Source organism: Hyla sarda, chromosome 9 (genome assembly GCF_029499605.1).
Source record: "Hyla sarda isolate aHylSar1 chromosome 9, aHylSar1.hap1, whole genome shotgun sequence".
Taxonomy (NCBI): Eukaryota; Metazoa; Chordata; class Amphibia; order Anura; family Hylidae; genus Hyla; species Hyla sarda.
The window spans coordinates 164,562,402-164,583,963 of record NC_079197.1 but is presented as its reverse complement, the minus strand read 5'-3'; the positions used below and the strand labels follow the sequence as shown (position 1 = coordinate 164,583,963).

The following is a 21,562-nucleotide window of genomic DNA, read 5'->3' as shown; positions in this document are numbered from 1 at the left end:
TTCCTCTCCGCCGGAGAGAAGGTCCTAGAAAAAAAACCACAAGTAACAGCATGCCCGGAAGAGTTTTTTTGTAGAAGGACAGCTCCAGCTCCCACTGAGGAGGCATCAACCTCCAATAGGAAGGGTTTAGATGGGTCAGGTCTGGAGAGCACGGGAGCCGAAGAGAAGGCAGACTTGAGTCGTTTAAAGGCGTCTTCCGCTTGAGGAGGCCAAGACTTGGGATCGGCATTTTTTTTGGTTAAAGCCACAATAGGAGCCACAATGGTAGAAAAATGTGGAATAAATTGCCTGTAATAATTGGCGAACCCCAAAAAACGTTGGATGGCACGGAGTCCGGAGGGGCGTGGCCAATCTAAGACGGCAGAAAGTTTATCTGGGTCCATTTGTAGTCCCTGGCCAGAGACCAAGTATCCTAGAAAAGGAAGAGATTGGCATTCAAACAGACATTTCTCAATTTTAGCATAGAGTTGATTGTCACGAAGTCTCTGAAGAACCATACGGACATGCTGGCGGTGTTCTTCTAGATTGGCCGAAAAAATTAGGATATCATCAAGATATACAACAACACAGGAGTATAACAGATCACGAAAAATTTCATTAACAAAGTCTTGGAAGACAGCAGGGGCGTTGCACAGGCCAAAGGGCATGACCAGATACTCAAAGTGTCCATCTCTGGTGTTAAATGCTGTTTTCCACTCATCCCCCTCTCTGATGCGGATGAGGTTATAGGCGCCTCTTAAGTCCAATTTAGTAAAGATGTGGGCACCTTGGAGGCGATCAAAGAGTTCAGAGATGAGGGGTAAGGGGTAGCGGTTCTTAACCGTGATTTTATTAAGTCCGCGGTAGTCAATGCAAGGACGTAGAGAGCCATCTTTTTTGGACACAAAGAAAAATCCGGCTCCGGCAGGAGAGGAGGATTTACGGATAAAGCCCTTTTTTAGATTCTCCTGGACGTATTCAGACATGGCAAGAGTCTCTGGGGCAGAGAGAGGATAAATTCTGCCCCGGGGTGGAGTAGTGCCCGGGAGGAGGTCGATAGGACAATCATAAGGCCTGTGAGGAGGTAGAGTCTCCGCTTGTTTTTTGCAGAAAACATCCGCGAAGTCCATATAGGCCTTAGGGAGACCGGTTACTGGAGGAAGCACAGAGTCACGGCAAGGGTTACTGGGAACCGGTTTTAGACAGTCCTTGGAACAAGAGGGCCCCCAACTCTTGATCTCCCCAGTGGACCAATCCAGGGTTGGGGAATGAAGTTGAAGCCAGGGAAGTCCAAGGAGAATTTCCGAGGAGCAATTGGGGAGGACCAAAAGTTCAATCCTCTCTTGATGAGATCCGATGCTCATTAGAAGGGGCTCCGTGCGGAAACGTATGGAACAGTCCAACCTTTCATTGTTTATACAATTGATGTAAAGGGGTCTGGTGAGACTGGTCACTGGGATGTTGAACCTGTTGACGAGAGAGGCCAAAATAAAGTTTCCTGCAGATCCAGAGTCCAATAAGGCCACAGAAGAGAAGGAGAAGGCAGAGGCAGACATCCGCACAGGCACAGTAAGACGTGGAGAAGCAGAGTAGACATCAAGGATTGTCTCACCTTTGTGCGGAGTCAGCGTACGTTTTTCCAGGCGGGGAGGGCGGATAGGACAATCCCTCAGGAAGTGTTCGGTACTAGCACAGTACAGGCAGAGGTTCTCCATGCGGCGTCGTGTCCTCTCTTGAGATGTCAGGCGAGACCGGTCGACCTGCATAGCCTCCACGGCGGGAGGCACAGGAACAGATTGCAGGGAACCAGAGGAGAGAGGAGCCGAGGAGAAGAAACGCCTCGTGCGAACAGAGTCCATATCTTGGCGGAGCTCCTGACGCCTTTCGGAAAAACGCATGTCAATGCGAGTGGCTAGGTGAATAAGTTCATGAAGATTAGCAGGCATTTCTCGTGCGGCCAGAACATCTTTAATGTTGCTGGATAGGCCTTTTTTAAAGGTCGCGCAGAGGGCCTCATTGTTCCAGGATAATTCAGAAGCAAGTGTACGGAATTGTACGGCATACTCGCCAACGGAAGAATTACCCTGGACCAGGTTCAACAGGGCAGTCTCAGCAGAAGAGGCTCGGGCAGGTTCCTCAAAGACACTTCGAATTTCCGAGAAGAAGGAGTGTACAGAGGCAGTGACGGGGTCATTGCGGTCCCAGAGCGGCGTGGCCCAAGCCAGGGCTTTTCCAGACAGCAGGCTGACTACGAAAGCCACCTTAGACCTTTCAGTGGGGAACTGGTCCGACATCATCTCCAAGTGTAATGAACATTGGGAAAGGAAGCCACGGCAAAACTTAGAGTCCCCATCAAATTTATCCGGCAAGGATAGTCGTAGTCCAGAAGCGGCCACTCGCTGCGGAGGAGGTACAGGAGCTGGCGGAGGAGATGATTGCTGGAGCTGTGGTAGTAACTGTTGTAGCATAACAGTCAGTTGAGACAGCTGTTGGCCTTGTTGCGCTATCTGTTGTGACTGCTGGGCGACCACCGTGGTGAGGTCAGCGACAACTGGCAGAGGAACTTCAGCGGGATCCATGGCCGGATCTACTGTCACGATGCCGGCTGGCAGGTAGTGGATCCTCTGTGCCAGAGAGGGATTGGCGTGGACCGTGCTAGAGGATCGGTTCTAAGTCACTACTGGTTTTCACCAGAGCCCGCCGCAAAGCGGGATGGTCTTGCTGCGGCGGTAGTGACCAGGTCGTATCCCCTAGCAACGGCTCAACCTCTCTGGCTGCTGAAGATAGGCGCGGTACAAGGGAGTAGACAGAAGCAAGGTCGGACGTAGCAGAAGGTCGGGGCAGGCAGCAAGGATCGTAGTCAGGGGCAACGGCAGGAGGTCTGGAACACAGGCTAGGAACACACAAGGAAACGCTTTCACTGGCACTAAGGCAACAAGATCCGGCGAGGGAGTGAAGGGGAAGTGAGGTGATATAGGGAAGTGCACAGGTGTAAACACTAATTGGAACCACTGCGCCAATCAGCGGCGCAGTGGCCCTTTAAATCGCAAAGACCCGGCGCGCGCGCGCCCTAGGGAGCGGGGCCGCGCGCGCCGGGACAGGACTGACGGAGAGCGAGTCAGGTACGGGAGCCGGGGTGCGCATCGCGAGCGGGCGCTACCCGCATCGCGAATCGCATCCCGGCCAGAGGCGGTATCGCAGCGCCCCGGGTCCGTGGAACCGACCGGAGCGCTGCAGTGAGAGGAGTGTAGCGAGCGCTCCGGGGAGGAGCGGGGACCCGGAGCGCTCGGCGTAACAACTATGAAGAAATCATCAACAAACTAGTGGTAGGACAGACCTCTGTATACTACCGCCATACTGTCATATACACTGAAGACGGATAGAACTAGTTCTATAACCTTTATCTGGCCTTCCTACGTCTATAGTCCTATTATTTACATTGTGAAATAGTCCGCCATTTGGCCCCAGGACACGACTCTCACAGTCTCCTTGTATCGTCGGCGCCGAGCAGCTAATGGCTCTTCACAACGTCACTTTTCTAGAATATTAAACCATTTTGTCTAAATTTAGATTTTCAGACTTTGAGAGTCTTGGAGAGTTTACTCAGAGAGTGCGTCCCGGTCACGTACTCCCCATCTTCTCTCTCGTAACACGATTTAAATTTGTGTACTATAGACTTGTGTGTCCTAGACGTTGTGCAATGGTATTGGGGGGGCACATTACATTAGGATCATCAGGTTTTACAGTGTATTAACCCCTAAATGTCCACCCTTCAATCTTAACGACCTTGTCTCTCCAGCTGTATCCTGGTTATATTTTAGGACAGCGGGTAATGACATTAAAGGGGTTTCCATTATGTTATCCCCTATCCACAGCATAGGGGGTAGCAACGAGGGATCGACCGATATCGTTTTTTTAGGGCAGATACCGATACCGATAATCGGTGGAGGATAGGGCCGATAGCCGATAACTTATACCGATATTCCGGTATAAGTTATCGGCTATTTATCCACCCGCGACACTGCTGCAGATCATTGATTTAAAGCGTGCGTTTTAAATCAATGCACTGCAGTGCTTTTTGCGGTGCCATAGACCGCCGCCGCCGCCACCCACTACTCTCCCCCTGCCTGTCCGGGGCTCCTGAGACCTATCACCGCCACCCCGAATTGCCGCATAGCACCTGCCCTTTGGTGGAAATCTAGGGTGAGTTAACACTTTTTTCCCCAGGACTTGACCCCTGTATGTATATGTATATATATATATATATATATATATATATATATATATGTGTGTGTATTCTAGTATGTGCCTTTTTTCTTTTGCCCTGTTATATTTGGTTATGACCATCTTAGGGCATGCACTGAGGTCGCACATGCTCAGTTCAGCTGCCTATTGATCGTTAGTCTCTACTCTGTAAACAAGCAAAGGGGATTGTGGGAAATTAAGCACTCTGTTTCCTGGCAACAGCAGATTCAGGGCTCAAAGAGGAAACCAGAAAGTGATAAGATCCAGGGCCGACCCAAGACATTGGCCCTCATTTACTATTCTAAACCCGACCTCTTTTGTCGGGTTTTTTTGTCGCATCTTTGTCTGCGCCAAGTCGCAGACATCGTGCGCCAGTCTGCGACACTATACGACATTTCTTCCCGACAGACCCGATGTGGATTCTCCCAAACCCGAAAAAGGGGCGTAACCCGACATTTCTGAGCTTTCCCACATATTTATTAAGGTTTCCAACCCGAATTTGTTGAATTGTTGTGGATTTTTTCCCGACAGCTCAGAGGAGTTGGAAACCAAAACCAACAAAACCCACGTGCGACAAACAGGATGCGACATAATAATAAATACCAGGGGAAAAAAGCAGTCGGGTAAGAAAGCAACATAGACTTACAACCCGATTTTCTTAGTAAATGAGGGCCATTGTGCTTACTGGGTCCAGGAGTGAAATGCTGTCTCCCCCCCAAAAAAAAGGACTATGCCATTGCATATCAGGAGGACATAATAAAAAATTATTTTTGTATTTTTAGTTTTGTATTTTTTTACTTCTACGCCTTTTACCGTACATGATTAATAATGTTATATTTTAATAGTTTGGACAATTGCGCATGCATCGATAACAAATATTTTTTTTTTATTATGCATGTTTACATGATTTTTAAATGAAAACATGGAAAACGGAGGTTATTTTAATATGGAAGAGGTTAATGTGTGTTTTTTTTTTCTAAACCTTTATTAAACACTTATTTATTTATTTTTTATTTTTTTACACTTTATTGGTCCCTTAGGGGACTTTTAGGAGGAATCGGTAGATTCCTCATATAGATCAATGAAGTTCCATAGAACCCCATTGATCTGTGTGCTCTGCGATCATTTGGTAGAGCTTTGTCCAGCCAAGCTCGATCAAATGCAAAGCCGTGGATGGGCATGAAGGAAAGGTAAGCCCTCTGGCTACCTCCACAGTGGATCGTTGCGGGAAGGGGGGGGGGTCCACCCCATTAGACCACCAGGGATGGTTTAAAGCTCACTAGATGCCACTGCCGCAGTGATCTAAAGGGTTAATAGGTGGCAGCCGCATGACAGCTATTAGAGATGGCCCCCAGCTACTGAAAACAGCTGGGGGTCACCGGGTATGAAGCAGGCTTGAGTCATGAGCCTGCTCCATACACCATGAGCGGCACCATGACGGACTAGGTCTGTCATGGGTCGTGAAGGAAGGGGTCAAAAATCTTCCCGGGGCGGCAATGTGCCGCCCCTGTGAAGATGCCGCCTGGGTCCAATGGACCCAGCGGGACCCACTGTATGGCTGGCCATGATCAGATCCATGGGGGAGAAGAACAGTACAGGGACATCAGTCATTTTACATCAGATTTTACCAAAATTGCTTAGTGGGGAAAATCCCTTTAAAGGTCATCATTACAGCTCTCCTACAATCATACATTTTTTTTTTTAAATTACCTCATTGTCCCATAATATAGTTTATCCAAATGTAACCCCCTGGGATTATTTTGACTTATCCTGCAACTACATGAGGTGTCCAGTAGATGGCAGACTGCACAAGCAAATAAACTGAGCAGTGACTAAAGCTGGGGAAGGAGGAGATTTGTGGGCATCTTGGATTATTTAGTCCCAACAGAGACAGCAGAGAGAGAGTATACAGAGGGACAGCCTGTGAGGGATTCTGGTTCAGATACTGCCTTCAGCAGCTAAGAGGCATCTGCAGGTTGAACAAGATCCAGTGCTGGTAGAAGGAAAGCCTCTGTGAGCAGTGAAGAGAACTTGAAGCAGGACTGAATTGATAACAGCCTGTGTAAGGGTAAGCCTGAAACCTTTCTTCCCTGCCTCACAACAGGACACCCTGACAGACCGATAAGAGACCTTGAGATCTATTTTAAGACATATTGAGAGTTTCAGCCTACTTAAAGTAACACTGCGGAGCAGGACTTTGTATGGGCCCCATGTATTTAATGTGCACCAACTGAAGGTACCCAACATCCGCCAGGGTGAAGTTTAAGGTGGGCCGCAGGTGTGCTTGTGAGTGAGAGTTATATACACATTGCATTTGTCTGATTCAGTGCTATACTATACCTTACTGTTAATTATGTTATGCATGGTTGTTTTCCTTTACACAATACAAAAGTCATTTCAAGTTACCTTTGTGTCAGTCTAATTGTTTTCCCAAATATTTTCTCATCAGGATCCCACATCTATACCCTGGATAATCCGATGGGTGGAGGAACTGCCGCAAATATGTAGCCCAGCTCCCAATCAGTGTGGACTCAGGATCGGCCTGGCGAGCGCAGAGAGTTAACTATGGTAAGGGTCCACAGGGATATAGGGGGACACCCCTAAATACCTGTTATACAAATAATTAATAAGTATGTACATTTGTCATTCAATAGCCTGAAAAAAATGAGTGACAATCACTAAGGGAGCTATTATGGCAGTGTGGTGTCCCGGTACCGCATCCCATACGGTACCTGTGTATATAGGTCCCCATAGCCAGAGTCCCTAGGACGTCGGGGTCCTTTTTGTCTAGTCTGCCACTTGCCACCTCTCATCTAGATAGTCATTAAACTAATAGTTTATTCAGGATTTATGTAAATTTAATTGTACTAATGTATATAATTAGTTAATTACCTGTGCGGAGCGTAGCAGGACCTGCGGGTCACGTGATCAGGTAAACTCTATGGTTTTTGCTTAAGGACCTTTGGAGGTCCCTGTGACGTATTGCACCCTTCATTCTTTGTGACGGTGAGTGACAGATATTCGGACCAATTAGAACAACCCCGCCCCTGCCCATATAAGGGAGCGGCAGCCATTGTTAGCTCTCTTTCCTCGTGGGCTGTTGACAGGGAAGGATCTGCGCTGCTGTCAGTGAATTTAGGCCCGAGCCTTGCGGCTGATCTCTTCTTAACCGTGAGTGTATCAATCCCTAAACACTCTGCAAGATCACCGGACCTTATCTATCCCCTAAATCTGGACGGATCTTCAAAATTAACCCTAAATTCAGAGACTTATAATACAATTCAAGGTCCGCAACAACTGCCAGTCACTGACGTGTATAGAGACTGTATTGATGAGACTGTTACTATTCATTGGATGTACCGCAAGCCTTTAAGTAAAGTTATCCAAGTTCCAGTTCAACTATCTTGTGGACCTTCAGTCATTAATATGCACCTATCGTTACTGGGAAGGGCGGTGATAGGACTAAAAATAAAAATAAAGTTAATAATTGTAAATAAGCACCTCCTCTAATAAAAGTTTGAATCACCGCCCATTTCCCATTTTTTAAATAAAATAATGTAATAAAAAAAATCATATGTGGCACCGTCACGTGCGTAAATGTCTGAACTATTAAAATATAATGTTAGTGTCACGATGCCGGCTGGCAGGTAGTGGATCCTCTGTGCCAGAGAGGGATGGAGAGGACCGCGCTAGTGGACCGGTTCTAAGCCACTACAGGTTTTCACCAGAGCCCGCCGCAAAGCGGGATGGTCTTGCTGCGGCGGTACTGACCAGGTCGTATCCACTAGCAACGGCTTACCTCTCTGGCTGCTGAAGATGCTGAAGATAGGCGCGGTACAAGGGAGTAGGCAGAAGCAAGGTCGGACGTAGCAGAAGGTCGGGGGCAGGCGGCAAGGATCGTAGTCAGGGGCAACGGCAGGAGGTCAGGAACACGGACTAGGAACAGACAAGGGAACGCTTTCACTAGGCACTAAGGCAACAAGATCCGGCAAGGGAGTGCAAGGGAAGTGAGGTGATATAGGGAAGTGCACAGGTGGGAGCCAATTAAGCTAATAGGCAGATTGGGCCAGGCACCATCATTGGTGCACTGGCCCTTTAAATCGCAGAGACCCGGCGCGCGCGCGCCCTAGGGAGCGGGGCCGCGCGCGCCGGGACAGGACCGAGGGAGAGCGAGTCAGGTACGGGGACCGGGGTGCGCATCGCGAGCGGGCGCTATCCGCCTCGCGAATCGCATCCCGGCTGAAGGCGGGACCGCAGCGCACCCGGTCAGTGGATCTGACCGGGGCGCTGCAACAACGAAGATGAGGCGAGCGCTCCGGGGAGGAACGGGGACCCGGAGCGCTCGGCGTAACAGTACCCCCCCCCCCTTGGGTCTCCCCCTCTTCTTCGGGCCAAAGAACCTGAGGAAAAAAAATTCAATTTTTCCGTGATGAGGTCCGATGCAAATTAGGAGGGGTTCTGTGTGGAAACGTACGAGACAGTCCAATCTTTTATTGTAAAAACAATAGATGTAGGGGGGTCTGGCGAGACTGGTCACAGGAACGTAGAACCTGTTGATGAGAGAGGCCAAAAAAAATTTTCCTGCAGATCCGGAATCCAAGAAGAGCATAGTAGAGAACGAGAAGGTAGAGGCAGATATCCGCACAGGCACAGTAAGGCGTGGAGAAGCAGAGTAGACATCAAGAACTGTGTCACCTTTGTGCGGAGTCAGCGTACGTCTTTCCAGGCGGGGAGGACGGATAGGACAATCCTTCAGGAAGTGTTCGGTACCGGCATAGTACAGGCAAAGATTCTCCATGCGGCGTCGTGTCCTCTCTTGAGGTGTCAGGCGAGACCGGTCAACTTGCATAGCCTCCGCGGCGGGAAGCACAGGAACAGATTGCAGAGGACCAGAGGAGAGAGGAGCCGGAGAGAAAAAACGCTTTGTGCGAACAAAGTCCATATCCAGGCGGAGCTCCAGACGCCATCCGGAAGAACGCATGTCAATGCGAGTGGCTAGATGAATGAGTTCATGTAGGTCAGCAGGAGTCTCTCGTGCGGCCAGAACATCTTTAATGTTGCTGGATAGGCCTTTTTTAAAGGTCGCGCAGAGAACCTCACTATTCCAGGACAACTCGTAAGCAAGAGCACGGAACTGAATGGCGTACTCGCCAACGGAAGAAACACCCTGGGCCAGGTTCAGCAGGGCAATCTCGGCTGAAGAAGCTCGGGCAGGTTCCTCAAAGACACTTCGAATTTCCGAGAAGAAGGAGTGTACAGAGGCAGTGACGGGGTCATTGCGGTCCCAGAGCGGTGCGGCCCATGACAGGGCTTTTCCAGACAGAAGGCAGAACACGAAAGCCACCTTAGACCTTTCAGTAGGAAACTGGTCCGACATCATCTCCAAGTGCTGGGAACATTGCGAAAGAAAGCCATGGCAATACTTAGAGTCCCCATCAAATTTGTCCGGCAAGGACAGGCAGAGGCTAGGAGTGGCCACTCGCTGCGGAGGAGGTGCAGGAGCTGGCGGAGGAGAAGATTGCTGGAGAAGTTGCGACTGAAGTTGGTGCGAAATGGTGGACATTTCTGACAGCTGACGGGTTAGAAGGGCGATCTGTCGGGCTTGCTGGGCGGCCACCGTGGTTAGCTCAGCGACAACTGACAGAGGAACTTCAGCGGGATCCATGGCCGGATCTACTGTCACGATGCCGGCTGGCAGGTAGTGGATCCTCTGTGCCAGAGAGGGATGGAGAGGACCGCGCTAGTGGACCGGTTCTAAGCCACTACAGGTTTTCACCAGAGCCCGCCGCAAAGCGGGATGGTCTTGCTGCGGCGGTAGTGACCAGGTCGTATCCACTAGCAACGGCTTACCTCTCTGGCTGCTGAAGATGCTGAAGATAGGCGCGGTACAAGGGAGTAGGCAGAAGCAAGGTCGGACGTAGCAGAAGGTCGGGGGCAGGCGGCAAGGATCGTAGTCAGGGGCAACGGCAGGAGGTCAGGAACACGGACTAGGAACAGACAAGGGAACGCTTTCACTAGGCACTAAGGCAACAAGATCCGGCAAGGGAGTGCAAGGGAAGTGAGGTGATATAGGGAAGTGCACAGGTGGGAGCCAATTAAGCTAATAGGCAGATTGGGCCAGGCACCATCATTGGTGCACTGGCCCTTTAAATCGCAGAGACCCGGCGCGCGCGCGCCCTAGGGAGCGGGGCCGCGCGCGCCGGGACAGGACCGAGGGAGAGCGAGTCAGGTACGGGGACCGGGGTGCGCATCGCGAGCGGGCGCTATCCGCCTCGCGAATCGCATCCCGGCTGAAGGCGGGACCGCAGCGCACCCGGTCAGTGGATCTGACCGGGGCGCTGCAACAACGAAGATGAGGCGAGCGCTCCGGGGAGGAACGGGGACCCGGAGCGCTCGGCGTAACAGTTAGCTAAACCGCACGGTCGATAGTGTTCATATACATAAATACCAAATTCCAAAATTGTTAATTTTTGGTCATTTCATATACCATAAAAAATATAAAAAGCGATCAAAGAGTCCCATAAAAACAAAAATGGTACCGATAAAAAATACAGACCACGGCGCAAAAAAATAAGCCTTCATATAGTCCCATACGTCATATATTTTTTAAGTAGTAAAATAAAACCTACATGAATTGGGTATCCCTGTAACCGTATGGACCTACAGAACAAAGATAAGGGCCCAGATTTATCAAACTGAGTGAGAGAAAATGTGGAGTGATTTTTCCACAGCAGCCAATCACAGCTCAGCTTTTACTCTACCAGAGCTCGTTAGCTGAGCTGTGATTGGTCACTGTGGAAAAATCTCTCCACATTTTCTCCCACAATTTGATAAATCTGGGCCATGGTGTCATTTTTTACCGTAAAGTGCATAGAAACTGAAGCCCTAAAAAGTTTCAAAATGGCGCTGTTTTTCTAAATTTCACCCCACAAATACGTTTTTTTTTTTTTGCTGCAGATTATGTTATAAAATGAGTGATGTCATTACAAAGTACAACTTATATGGGTCTTTAGGAGCAAAATTGAATGCGCTACGATTTTTAGAAGGGGAGGAGGGGAAAAAAACTAATCTTTAAAGGGGTACTCCCGTGGAAACTTTTTTTTTTTTTTTTTTTTTTTAAATCAACTGGTGCCAGAAAGTTAAACAGATTTGTAAATCACTTCTATTAAAAAATCTTAATCCTTCCAGTACTTTTTAGGGGCTGTATACTAAAGAGAAATCCAAAAAATAAATGATTTCCTCTGATGTCATGACCACAGCACTCTCTGCTGACCTCTGCTGACCATTTTAGGAACTGTCCAGAGCAAGAAAAAATCCCCATAGCAAACATATGCTGCTCTGGACAGTTCCTAGAATGGACAGCAGAGGTCAGCAGAGAGCACTGTGGTCGTGACATCAGAGGAAATGCATTTCTTTTTTGGATTTCTCTTTAGTATACAGCCCCTAAAAAGTACTGGAAGGAATAAGATTTTTTAATAGAAGTGATTTACAAATCTGTTTAACTTTCTGGCACCAGTTGATTTAAAAAAAGAACGTTTTCCACGGGAGTACCCCTTTAAAGGTGTTAATGTTGCAGCAACAATAAGTCTATGGTAGTGCCCTGTGTGCACTATTCTGATCTCTGCTGGGTGACAAATGTGTTAAAAATTTATGGCGCGACAAAAAGTTTCAGTGAGGACACATGACTATGATTGTCACATGACAAGAGTGTCCAGCTAGCCCTCTGACATAGTAGTAAGACTCTGTTACAGAGATGGATATATAAATTTATGAATACCGCACAGTACAAGGTCCTGTGGCATCAGTTACTAATGATGAGAATATTGACCACTAGGGGGAGCTAAACAAACATTCTATGGAGCTTTGCATGTTTTCTTCCTTCATGCTATACTAGAGTCTATCACATGAGGGCAGGGACGGTTTTAGGCTTAGCGTGGCCCTGGGCAAAATCAAAAGTGGGGCTCCAAAAGTCGTAATAGTGCACTAACCAGATTTGCACATTTTTGGTCACTTCAAATACCATAAAAAATATCTAAAAAGCAATTAAAAAGTCCCATCAAAACAAAAATGGTACCGATAACAAATCACAGCGCAAAAAATGACCCTCATACATCCCCATATACAGAAAAATAAGATTTATAGGGATCAGAATAGTACAATTTTAAGCATACTCATTTTTGTACAAGGGAGCCCACCAAAGTAGTAAAAAAACAAATATATTAATTGGGTATTGTTGTAACCGTAAGGACCTACAAAATACACAGTGTGTCGTTTTTACCGAAAGGTGCACTTCATAGAAACAGATGCCCCCAAGTTTTACAAAATGGTGCTCTCTGGGTAACAAAACATATGACTTGAGCATGTGACAACAGTATCATGTGACTAACTCAAAGGTGAGGGAGACACTGCAGGAGGGCCCCTAGGACACAGAGGGACTCAACCTGACAGGGCCTAAGTACTGTACGGGACTTTATTCTGTACTGGGACATCACATTTTGAAAAACTACAACTCCCCGCATGCCCAGACAGGCTTTTGCTGTCCGGCCATGCTGGGAGTTGTAGTTTTGCAACAACTAGAGACACTCTCTAAAACGCTTGTATGTAAACACTAATGTACGTATCTCTCTCTTATATATATATATATATATATATATATATATATATATATATATATATACATATATATATACATATATATATGTGGTAGCCCTTGGGGGGTGTATGGTAGGGATGGTATAATGTTGGTATATGAGGGGTTAATATTAACCCAGTCACTCGTGACGCCAGGGTGAGGGCTGGTATGCTGAATCTATGTTCCGGCCTATCGCCGCCCTTCCCAGAAGCGATAGGTGCAATGAAATGACTGAAGATCCACAAACAGATTTAACTTGAACTTGAATAACTTTACTGCAGTAATTACTTGCAATATCCAATGCGTAGTAACAGTCTCATATAACAGTTCTTAGGTTGCTTAGTCTCTGAATTTAGGGAGTGATGTGCAGATCCGTCTGGATTTAGGGGAAATATTGAGTCCGGTGATACTGCAGAGTGTTTAGGGGATGACACACTCTATAATTTAGATCATTCAGCCGATGCCGCAAGGCTCAGACCTAACTCACTGCGATTACTGCGATATAGGTCATCTCTCATCAAGAGCCAGGAGAAAAAGAGCAACACGATGGCCGCCGCTCCCTTATTTGGGCAGGGGGTGTGGCGATTTTGATTGGTCCGAACGTCTGCCACTCACTTTACATGGTATCATGGGATTGCTTACATCACAGGATCTATATACATTGCAAAACCCAAAATAAGGCTAGAGATACCAAAGTGAGGCCTGGAACGCATCCAGAATGAGGCTTGGAACGCATCACATGACCCGAAGGCCCTGCGACACCATGGAAACAAGTAATTAACCATTTCTATACAGAAATTATACTATATACATTATTCTATGGATAAATTAGGAATCTATACACTATAATAGAGGCGACTAGGGGCGGACTGACTAACAGATATTACTAAGTCCTAGGAACTCTGGGTAAGGGGACCCGTAGATAAATAAGTACCGTATGAAATGCGGTACTGGGACACCACATACATATATATTTATACAGTATATTTATATTTATCTATCAGTGTTTTCCAAGCTGTGTGATGCCAGCTGCTGCAAAACTGTCAGGGCATGCTGGGAGCTGTAGTTTTACAAAAAGCTTACAACACATTGATAAACACTGAGATATATTTCAGTGCAAAATGACAACTCCCAGCATGCCCGGACAGGATATAGATGTAGTTTTGAAACAGCTGGCACACACTGTTTGGAAAATATATACACACATATATACACTTAGGTAGCCTTAGCCTTAGGTATTCAGGCACCCTGTGCGTGCTAACCTTGTGGCGCCTGCCCCCCCCCCCCCCCCCATTACCCCTTTAAACATACACAAAGAGGAAAAAAATCTTTGTAAAAAATATTTATTTTTTATATTTAATCATTCCCCTGCCCCCTTAATCAGTCCCATGTCCCCCTTCACCAGTCCCCTGCCCTTCTTAATCAGATGCAGTATAGTTCCCCCACATTAGGTGCAGTATAGTTCCCCCAGATTAGGTGCAGTACAGTTCCCCCACATTAGTTGCAGTATAGTTACCCACATTAGGTGCAGTATAGTTCCCCCACATTAGGTGCAGTATAGTTCTCCACATTAGGTGCAGTATAGTTCTCCACATTAGGTGCAGTATAGTTCCCCCACATTAGGTGCAGTATAGCTCCCCCACATTAGGTGCAGTATAGTTCCCCACATAAGGTGCAGTATAGTTCCCCACATTAGGTGCAGTATAGTTCCCCACATTAGGTGCAGTATAGTTCCCCCACATTAGGCGCAGTATAGTTCCCCACATTAGGTGCAGTATAGTTCCCCACATTAGGTGCAGTATAGCTCCCCCACATTAGGTGCCATATAGTTCCCCACATTAGGTGCAGTATAGTTCCCGCACATTAGATGCCATATAGTTCCCCACATTAGGTTCAGTATAGTTCCCCCACATTAGGTGCAGTATAGTTCCCCACATTAGGGGCAGTATAGTTCCCCCACATTAGGTGCAGTATAGTTCCTTACATAAGGTGCAGTATATTTCCCCACATTAGGTGCAGTATAGTTCTCCACATTAGGTGCAGTATAGTTCCCCACATTAGGTGCAGTATAGTTCCCCCACATTAGGTTGGCAGTATAGTTCCCCCACATTAGGTGCAGTATAGTTCCCCCACATTAGGTGCAGTATAGTTCCCCACATTAGGTGCAGTATATTTCCCCACATTAGGTGCAGTATATTTCCCCACATTAGGTGCAGTATAGTTCTCCACATTAGGTGCAGTATAGTTCCCCACATTAGGTGCAGTATAGTTCCCCATATTAGGTGCAGTATACTTCCCCACATTAGGTGCAGTATAGTTCTCCACATTAGGTGCAGTATAGTTCCCAACATTAGGTGCAGTATAGTTCCCCACATTAGGTGCAGTATAGCTCTCCACATTAGGTTTAGTATAGTTCCCCCACATTAGGTGCAGTATAGCTCTCCACATTAGGTTTAGTATAGTTCCCCCACATTAGGTGCAGTGTAGCTCCCCCACATTAGGTTCAGTATAGTTCCCCCCACATTAGGTGCAGTATAGCTCTCCACATTAGGTGCAGTATAGCTCCCCCACATTAGGTGAAGTATAGTTCCCCACATTAGGTGCAGTATAGTTCCCAACATTAGGTGCAGTATAGTTCCCCCACATTCCGTGCAGTATAGTTCTCCACATTAGGTGCAGTACAGTTCCCCCACATTAGGTGCAGTATAGTTCCCCCCACATTAGGTGCAGTATAGTTCCCCCACATTAGGTGCAGTATAGTTCCCCACATTAGGTACAGTATATTTCCCCACATTAGGTGCAGTATAGTTCTCCACATTAGGTGCAGTATAGTTCCCAACATTAGGTGCAATATAGTTCCCCACATTAGGTGCAGTATAGTTCTCCACATTAGGTGCAGTATAGCTCTCCACATTAGGTTCAGTATAGTTCCCCCACATTAGGTGCAGTATAGTTCCCCACATTAGGTGCAGTATAGCTCTCCACATTAGGTGCAGTATAGTTCTCCACATTAGGTGCAGTATAGTTCCCCACATTAGGTGCAGTATAGTTCCCCATATTAGGTGCAGTATACTTCCCCACATTAGGTGCAGTATAGTTCTCCACATTAGGTGCAGTATAGTTCCCAACATTAGGTGCAGTATAGTTCCCCACATTAGGTGCAGTATAGCTCTCCACATTAGGTTTAGTATAGTTCCCCCACATTAGGTGCAGTATAGCTCTCCACATTAGGTTTAGTATAGTTCCCCCACATTAGGTGCAGTGTAGCTCCCCCACATTAGGTTCAGTATAGTTCCCCCCACATTACGTGCAGTATAGCTCTCCACATTAGGTGCAGTATAGCTCCCCCACATTAGGTGAAGTATAGTTCCCCACATTAGGTGCAGTATAGTTCCCAACATTAGGTGCAGTATAGTTCCCCCACATTCCGTGCAGTATAGTTCTCCACATTAGGTGCAGTACAGTTCCCCCACATTAGGTGCAGTATAGTTCCCCCCACATTAGGTGCAGTATAGTTCCCCCACATTAGGTGCAGTATAGTTCCCCACATTAGGTACAGTATATTTCCCCACATTAGGTGCAGTATAGTTCTCCACATTAGGTGCAGTATAGTTCCCAACATTAGGTGCAATATAGTTCCCCACATTAGGTGCAGTATAGTTCTCCACATTAGGTGCAGTATAGCTCTCCACATTAGGTTCAGTATAGTTCCCCCACATTAGGTGCAGTATAGTTCCCCACATTAGGTGCAGTATAGCTCTCCACATTAGGTTCGCAGTACAGTTACCCCACATTAGGTGCAGTATAGCTCTCCACATTAGGTTCAGTATAGTTCCCCCACATTAGGTGCAGTATAGTTCCCCCACATTAGGTGCAGTATAGCTCTCCACATTAGGTGCAGTATAGTTCCCCCACATTAGGTGCAGTATAGTTCCCCCACATTAGGTGCAGTATAGCTCTCCACATTAGGTGCAGTATAGCCCCCCCCCACATTAGGTTCAGTATAGTTTCCCCCACATTAGGTGCAGTATTGCTCTTCACATTAGGTGCAGTATAGCTCCCCCACATTAGGAGCAGTATAGTTCCCCACATTAGGTGCAGTATAGTTCCCCACATTAGGTGCAGTATAGTTCCTCACATTAGGTGCAGTATAGTTCCCCACATTAGGTGCAGTATAGTTCCCCACATTAGGTGCAGTATAGTTCCCAACATTAGGTGCAGTATAGATCCCCCACATTAGGTGCAGTATAGTTCCCCCCCATTAGTTGCAGTATAGCCCCACATTAGGTAGTAGCAGGTTCCTCAAATTCGGTAGCATTGTCGTTCCCCCATCCCCCCCGACTCACACACACACACACACAGACAGACACCCACACATACACATAGACAACTTTACCTGACCTGCGCTGCGCTTCTCTTCTCTCTGGCGGCGGCCTGACGAGTGACGTCACTGACATCCTGTGCGGGTCTGCGGAGGGACGTCACATGCGCGAAGTCCCTCTTCAGACTCCTGCCGCCAGCCAACCGGAGACGTGGAGGAGGGCGGGGCCTTCCGGTGTAATGAAGAAAACTGTGCCCTGAAGCGGAATGTGACCCTCCGCATAGGGACACAGTTGAGGGAGGGTAGTGGGAATGTAATGAGAGGGAGCGGCCTGCAAAGCAGAAAACTGTGTCCCTGTGCGGAGGGTCAACTTCCACTACAGGGCACAGTATTATTCATTACACCGGCATTTAGCGCTGCTTGCCCGAAGCAGGGCTAAATCCCGGGCGTCGGGCAATAGAAATGATAAATACTTGGTGCGAGCTGTGTCGGCCGCCCGGCACCCCTGTTGCTATGGCGCCCTGTGTGGCCGCACGGCTCGCACACCCCTAAGGCTGACCCTGTATATACATACAGTATATTTTTTTCCTTATTTTCCAAACAGTGTGTGCCAGCTGTTTCAAAACTACTACTCACAGCATGAACAGACATCTATATCCTGTCCGGGCATGCTGGGAGTTGTAATTATGCAAAATCTATCTAAACACTGTTTTGTGAACACTGATATATATAGTGAGGAGAAGCTGACGGAAAGTTGTCCAAGGCGCATGGAACAGTTTGGCCACCACTGTGGTAAATGCAGCACTAGGTCTGGGCCATATTGGCCTAGTGACAGATACAAAACTAGTGTTGAGCGCCAATATTCGAAATGCTAATTTTTACTGTGAATATCGGCACTTGAATATAGTGATATATATTCGTAATATCGAATATTCCTTTTTTTATGCGAATTTATGTGAATATTTGTGAATATTTATGCGAATATCGGCACTTCCAGACTGGACACTGATCCCTCCCTTCTTTTAGGTGAAAGATATAATCACTCATGCGCACTATGCGAATTTCATTACGAATTTTAGCATGAAAAAAATGAGAAAAAACGTAGCGAATTTACGAATTTCGCGAACATAGGATGAATATTTGTCCATTTATTTGCAAAATTTCGCTAATTCGAATATGGCCCCTGCTGCTCATCACTATACACCACTACATATCACAGAAAAAAAAACTATACATATACACATACATGTATAATTGAGAATTTTCCTATCCTGGGTGACGGAAAATTTGGATTTTAATAAAAACAAAACGCGAGTATTATGCTATTAAACTTCTTTACTAAAACTCAGCAGCATATAAGTAGTAGATGAATTAAATAATTTGTTTATATATATAAAGTGTAAATATACGTATGAGATCTAGGATGCAACCTAGAGTGCTGTTCAAGGCATCATCCAATCAGGACATAGTATAGGTGATATCAATAACTGCCATATAGAAAACTTCCTTCTTCTTTGCGAAGTAGATGTCAGAAAAAACAGGAACAATCATCAACAGGTAATCGTAGAACAGGAAAACCAAGCGGAATGCAATAAGGAACTCCATTGATGACAAATGTTGTAACAGGAGAAGATGAAGCACTCATTGTTGAACTGAAAGGAAGAAAAAATACAATTACAGGGATGGGTTCTGGGAGGGATAATACTCGCGTTTTGTTTTTATTAAAATCCAAATTTTCCGTCACCCAGGATAGGAAAATTCTCAATTTTAAGGCAAAACAAAACGCTTCGTATTATGCTAGTTCAAAGCTATGATAAATATTATAGACTCTAATTAAAATATAAGAGAAGAAAATACATTAGATTATAACAACAACATGGAAACATGTGATTCAGGTCTAAAGTAGAAGGTTTTAAAGGTAGAGTCAGAAGACCAGTTGGCAGCTTTAAGTAAGTCTGATAGAGAAGCCCCAGATTGGAAAAGTCTAGTGGAGACAGCACTTCTAGTAGAGTGGGCAGTAAATTTTGAAGTGTCAATACCAGCAAGTTGTAAAGTTTGTTTAACCCATCATGCCAGAGTAGGTGAGGATACAGGTGCATGAGGTTTGCAAAAGGAAACTAGTAATTGAGAGTGGGAAGTATTCCTAAGAGATTCAGTTTTTTGTTCATAAGATCTGAGGCAACGAACCACACATAGTTTTTCGTGATGTGGAAAAGATGGGTAGAAAACTGATTGAAGGTTGGTTTTTGTACGACGATAAATTGAAAAAATAACACCTTGAGGAGTAAATTGTCTATGAGAAATGTCAAGAGATTTGACATCAGAGACCTGCTTCACCGAGATAAGGCATAGAAGTGTAGTGAGTTTAAATGAAAGAAATTTTAAAGAGAGGGAATCGTTATCATCCCATGAAATGAACATATTGAGAACTAGATTCACGTCCCATGTGGAAGTGTACTTTGGTAAAGGTGGTCTGCGGAAACGAATTCCTTTAAGCAGTTGGCAGACCAAAGGATGTCTACCAATAGGAATGGAGTCGACAGGTACATGTCTAGAGGATATAGCTGAACGATAAAGATTAATGGTTCTGTACGCTTTACCAGCATCAAAAGAGGCAGATAAGAAATTTAAAATGTGGTATATAGATGCTTGTAAGGGATCCAAATGTCTTCTATCGCACCAATCAGACCAAAGTTTACAGGCTGATCTGTAAGCAGATCTGGTACCTGGGGCCCATTCATCAGATAAGATGTCCTGAGCTGATTTTGAAAGTTGGAGGTTAGATCTTGGTGACCCGAAATTAACCAAGCGACTAGAGGTAATTGTCCCGACAGAACCAGAGGGTGGAAATTCCCTTGGGGATCCAGAAGAAGATTCTGACATGAAGGAAGAAGACGGGGAAAATCTAAGAGAAGATGAAGAATTTGGGGAAACCAAGACTGGGTTGGCCATAGTGGTGTTATGAGGACTAGAGTTGATTTCTGTATAGAGGTTTGAAATAGAACTCGAGGAATGAGATTGAAAGGAGGAAAGGCATAAAGAGTCTTTTGAGGCCAAAATTGCAGGAAGGCGTCTATCCCCAAAGCTTCCGGGTCCGGGCGCCAACTGTAAAAAAGAGGTAATTGAGTGTTGAGACGGGATGCGAAAAGATCTATGTGCAAAGGATCCCAAAGAGAATTGATCGATTGGAAGATTGGAAGATGAAGTTTCCAATCGCTGGAATCCGTCAAATGACGAGAATACCAATCCGCTACTGAATTGGAAATTCCGGGAAGGTATTCCGCTTTCAGGGTAATATTCTTGTCTAAACAAAAATGCCAAAATTCTTTGACAAAATCTGCAAGAATTTTTGAAGTTGTGCCTCCCAAATGATTGATGTATTGGACAGCGGAAATGTTGTCCATACAAAGAAGAATACAACAATGGGAGGAATTCTTTGCAAAACTTTTTAAAGCAAAAAATCCTGCCAGAAGTTCTAGACAGTTTTTGTGAAGAAGGGATTCTGAAGGAGACCATTTGCCTCCTGTAGAAAGGGAGCCGCAACGAGCACCCCATCCGGAAAGACTCGCATCTGATTCGATGACGATGTCCGGATTCGGATGGAAAATCACTTTCCCATTCCAAGATTCTATGTGATTGAGCCACCAAAGAAGTTCTTCTTTGGCTTCTGAGGACAGAGGAGCTTCGTCTGAATAACCGAGACCTTGTCTCAAGTGGCGAATTTTTAGGCGTTGGAGAGCTCTGTAGTGAAGAGGAGCCGGAAAAATGGCTTGAATGGAGGCTGAAAGGAGACCCACAATTTGAGCTATTGTCCTCAGAGATAAGATATCTTTGTGGAGAATCTGTCGGATTTCTTTCCGAATAACTTTCAATCTCCTTGGAGGGAGACTCAAAGTGGTCAGTTGAGTATCTATCATGAAACCCAAAAATTCCAGATGTTGAGATGGAATCAGGATGGATTTTTTGTGATTGATGAGAAATCCTAGATGAGTTAAGAGGTGTAATGTCCAGTTCATGTGGAGCAAAAGTGACTCTTTTGTTTGAGCCATAAGGAGGATGTCGTCTAGATAAATAATAAGACGAACTCCGCGACTTCTTAGAGAGGCAACTACTGGTTTCAGTAGTTTTGTGAAGCACCATGGGGCTGATGAAAGACCGAACGGGAGACAAGTAAATTGCCATGTCTGATCGTTCCAAAGGAAACGAAGAAAAGGTTGAGAAGATGGATGGATTGGTACTGTCAAATAAGCATCTTTTAGATCTATCTTCACTAACTAATCGCTTTTCAGAAGAATGTCTCTTAGAAGATGGATGCCCTCCATCTTGAAGTGACGATAAACAACCAGATTGTTTAAAAGACGTAAATTGATCACAGGTCTGTGACC

General features: G+C 46.0%; 1 protein-coding gene across 2 annotated transcripts in view; it reads left to right on the top strand.

The window, feature by feature from the left end:
* The first annotated feature begins 13,570 nt into the window (after positions 1-13,570).
* The window catches only part of LOC130290431 (uncharacterized protein DDB_G0271670-like), a 51,070-nt gene continuing 43,078 nt past the window's right edge, over positions 13,571-21,562 (top strand). For both annotated transcript variants that reach the window (XM_056538064.1, XM_056538063.1), the window contains exon 1: positions 13,571-13,629. In XM_056538064.1, coding sequence (XP_056394039.1) covers positions 13,575-13,629 — 55 coding nt within the window. In that variant the 5' untranslated portion in view covers positions 13,571-13,574. The remainder of the gene's footprint in view (positions 13,630-21,562) is intronic.